The 3,946-nt window shown below is 32.5% G+C and overlaps 1 protein-coding gene across 1 annotated transcript; it reads right to left on the bottom strand.

Annotated features, from left to right (window-relative positions):
* Positions 1–536: 536 nt before the first annotated feature.
* LOC104898301 (jasmonate-induced oxygenase 4) lies at positions 537–3,457 on the bottom strand. The gene is made up of 4 exons (XM_010685356.4): positions 2,884–3,457; positions 2,334–2,578; positions 1,396–1,729; positions 537–1,025 (listed from the first exon to the last, which is right to left on the bottom strand). Exons 1-4 carry the CDS (start codon positions 3,091–3,093, stop codon positions 780–782), a joined length of 1,035 nt encoding a protein of 344 aa, XP_010683658.2. The 5' UTR covers positions 3,094–3,457; the 3' UTR covers positions 537–779.
* Positions 3,458–3,946: the final 489 nt, after the last annotated feature.

Genomic DNA, 3,946 nt, shown 5'->3' with positions numbered 1-3,946 from the left:
CTTTAACTTAAAAGTTGGCCCCTTAAATTTGAAATTTGACCAATGCAACTTAAAATAAGCTCATAAATCATAATAGTAATTAATTCGGAGGGAAAATGAGGTGTTATTACAACAAGATTATATTTAACCGCATATATGTTGTGCATATGTGAGTTGTTCCACATTGGAGGAAAAAGAGAGAAAATACTATAATATAAGCTATAGCGAAGCTACTTCTACTATAGCCTATTGGTTTTAGTATGAAATCTCCTTTAGCCTTAATTGGTCGTATGTGTACCAAACTCTGCTTCGTATTGAAATATCCAGGTCGATTTTCACTTCTATCAATTTAATTATTTAGTTAAGTATACTTTTCATATAACAAGTTATTTAGGATGGAGTCGACTACCGAGGAATACTTTGAGTTTGTTTATCGTTGTGTTGATTCAGTAGCATCTTATAGCTAGTTTTGATACTTTAGAAATTACATAAGTGTGAAGTAAAATTTGGCAATTTAGTATTTATTTTTAAAGTCCTCTACTAGCTACATAACATAAAGATAATAATGGAGAAATAATAATCGATTGAATTAAAAACAAACAGGATCCGATATTGACTAAGTTATTACAATGATTAGGTGGGGGGAAAAAAAAACTAAAATCATCTGTTTTTTATCGTGCTAAATCGATTCGTTACTTTATTCGTAGAGATTCACAAGTAAAACATTCGTGATGTAATAATAGACTAGATTGCGACCATGGTCTGTATATCTATCAAACACATAATAATCGGAGAAAATTCTAGTAATTGATTTTGACGATGTCGATAGGCCTCTGTCCTGAAGGAATAGATTGTGTGTAAACTTGTTCGCCATAGTTCTTGAGCCTCTTATATAATTGGGGTCTCTCATTAGTGATTAGCTCATCTACTGGCCCAATTTCCGTGTCCGAGCTTGGAATAAAAAGCATAGCTAAGGACATCCTATCGTATTGTGGGTTTACGACTGCCTTGTGTGTCGGACTTTTGAAGATGCCATTACTCGTTATCTGCAATGTGATATACGTACAACGTAAAGAGAAATTATGCCAGGAAAATATAATTAATAAAATCATAACTAATTATTTAAAAATTTATAAATATTTTTAATAACTTACATCAAAACAAAACCAATAACATTTTAAGCAGCAACATTTGATTTGAAATTTTTTAAAAGATCATGGTCAGAATATGGTTTTCAGTTAGTACAAAACTCAAAATGTTACCATTTTTAAATAATGGAAAAATCAATAAAATTGAAAGTTAATTATTCGTGGGTTAAATTTTAAAAAAGTTGGACTTTTTAATAGGGATAGGATACGAACATGAATTTTACGACTATCTTATATATGACATTTTACTTTGACATGCTAGTATTACCTCCATTTGATCACCAACAAGGATGGTGAGGGCTTCAGGGATGACAGGAACCCGAAACCATTGATTATCTTTGAGGACTTGAAGGCCTTCAACTTCTTTGTCTTGCAAAAGAAGAGTGAGGACAGTTCCATCCCCATGAGGTTTAAGCCCAACAACTTTATCTGACATTGGGCATCGAGGATAAAAATTGAATCTTGCATATGTTGAATCTTTTTCTTCATCTCCCCACATTTCAAAAAAACACTCCTCTTCCAAATTCAGCGAAAGTGCCATGGATTTAAGGAGCGTCCTAAATACCATCTTGTTCTTCTCTGAATACTCATGCAAGGTTTTCCTGTAAATTAGATATGAATTACTTTGATAATTTATTTGTTTTGCTCATGTAAAACGAAATACTACCTTTATTTCTTCTTACTTTTAAAAAAATAAAAATTATATGCTTGTCAGCGGACACTTTTTACCATTATAAATATTACAAAAGGTTTGTTTTTGGAAACTAATGTTAAAACTAATGTAACCGGATTAAAAATAAATATTTCCTCTATTATACAATACTCGTAACATTTGACTTTTACTTTTGACAACACATCTCTTGACTATTAATATCTATAATTATTGAAAATTATAAATCTTAATATTTAGAAAATATATGTTATTTAATCGCATCTAATACCATATTACCTAATTATCAAATTTTTATTTTATAAGTGATAACAAATAATTGTAGTCGAAGTTAATTAATAAATACTGCAAAAGTCACACAATTGCCAGCAAATATTAAGAAATGGAAGATAATGATAACTTGTAGATCAGGAAACGAGTAATAGAAGAAAGAATTATCAATCCTTATTATCCATTATTTTATTTTATTTTTTGGTGAAATAATTGTATGATTGACCTCAGAATAGTCAGTATGTTCCAATAATAAATAAAGTTACCTAAAATGGTGTGGATTTTGTGGCCAAAAATCAAGCTGCCGTTTTTCCACAGGATAAACTTGGAGATGCAACTTATCATTCCAGTTGAGGCTTCCTTGTTGAGTGGCATTAGTATTTCCATAACCTTCAAGATCATCACCTTTTGAAGAGTATTTTTCCTTTTCCTCTAGAGGCAGTTTGAAGAACTGCTTGCTCATTTCTCGTACCTCGTCGAGTAATGCAAGTGACATACCATGGTTCACTATCTGCAACTCACAAAAATTATATCGTTAGATTCATATACCTCCTCAATGTGTGATGGAAACCACATGCATGCATAACGATTGGATCATAGAAACTCAAAATGCTGATCAAACCTACTTTACTACTCTAGCTATTTTACAGGTATACTTCATTTGCATACAGAAAAAATGCAACAATTGAGTATATTATGCTTTACAAAGTGATTTTTGTTACGGAGGAAGTATCTATAACATACATTTTCTACAAGGGATGAGTTAACTTTAGTAAAATGAGTTTAGCAGAAATAAGTTAACTTGAGTTGAACAACCTGAGCGCATCCCCATGAAGTGAGAGCAGAGTGTAGCTTTGCAAGCTCTTCAAGGGATGATGAAGAGAGGAGAGAGAAATCGATCGTCGGATCAGTCATCAAAGCAGGAGGGGTATCACCAACTTGGTAGTCATCCTTGGTTTGAATGTAGCCTTTGGGCACAACACCCCCTTCGAGGATTTCTTGCACTGGCATAAGAGTAGGAGCCATTGCAACAAAGTTTGATTGAATGTTTATGTTTATAATTGAGATAGGAGTAACCGAGTATATAATAGGGTAGGACTTAGAAAGCTAAGGATGTGGTATGTAAATTGGACATATAGAGGTTGAGTTTATATAATATGGCTCATCATCTTCTGTAGAAAGTTAGTAGCCGGTGTTGGAATACTAGTCTTTGATAATTATGGTCAAAGTTCGACTGAAATAATCGGGAAGTGTTAGTTGTGCCAGAGGAAAATTCAACATGTAGGAATTCTTGGGAAATCTATAATTGTCAAAAACAAAGATTATTGTTCTAGAATTTGTGTACATGGAAAAAAAAGGAAATCTAGCCCCTCGGCCCCTCCTATTCTATTGAATATTGATACGATCAACACCAACATGTAGAATATGTAGGAAGCTCTTCCTCCTATACCGGCCCTCATTGTTTGCCTCGATCAATTCCTTATTTCGAGTCAAAATTTGTTGAAAACTAATCTAGAAAAATCTAGTGAAATTCTAGCCTAGTATTATCTAGAATATTAGAGAGAAAAAATAAAATAAAAGGAAGTAACATGATGACATAGGAATAGAACTATGAAGAAGAGCTTAGGGGAATCTAGAAAATTCATCTCAATGTCGGTAGAAGAAAAGCACCGACTTGGTCAAGTATATATATGCAAGTTGTTAAGTTTGTAAGTGAATGAATAAATACAAGTTATAATGTTCCACAAATCTCCTCTCTTCCTTTTATAAATAAAACATTCCACTCTTATACACCAAACCTTAAGCTCAAAATTTCAAACAGTGGTATCCGAGCCAATATAATCCCAAAGCCTCCATCATATTATACAATTTATCATAC

The sequence above is a fragment of the Beta vulgaris genome, chromosome 7 (assembly GCF_026745355.1).
Source record: "Beta vulgaris subsp. vulgaris cultivar EL10 chromosome 7, EL10.2, whole genome shotgun sequence".
Classification (NCBI taxonomy): Eukaryota; Viridiplantae; Streptophyta; class Magnoliopsida; order Caryophyllales; family Amaranthaceae; genus Beta; species Beta vulgaris.
This window is presented reverse-complemented; position numbering and strand designations above follow the sequence as displayed.

What these genes read in the sequence shown, in the direction of transcription:
- LOC104898301 (XM_010685356.4), bottom strand. Translation starts at nt 3,093, where the DNA reads ATGGCTCCTACTCTTATGCCAGTGCAAGAAATCCTCGAAGGGGGTGTT. An exon ending in CTTCATGGGGATGCGCTCAG is followed by an intron (nt 2,579 to 2,883) that starts GTTGTTCAACTC and finishes TGTGAGTTGCAG; the next exon opens with ATAGTGAACCATGGTATGTC. An exon ending in TTGTTGGTGATCAAATGGAG is followed by an intron (nt 1,026 to 1,395) that starts GTAATACTAGCA and finishes ATCACATTGCAG; the next exon opens with ATAACGAGTAATGGCATCTT.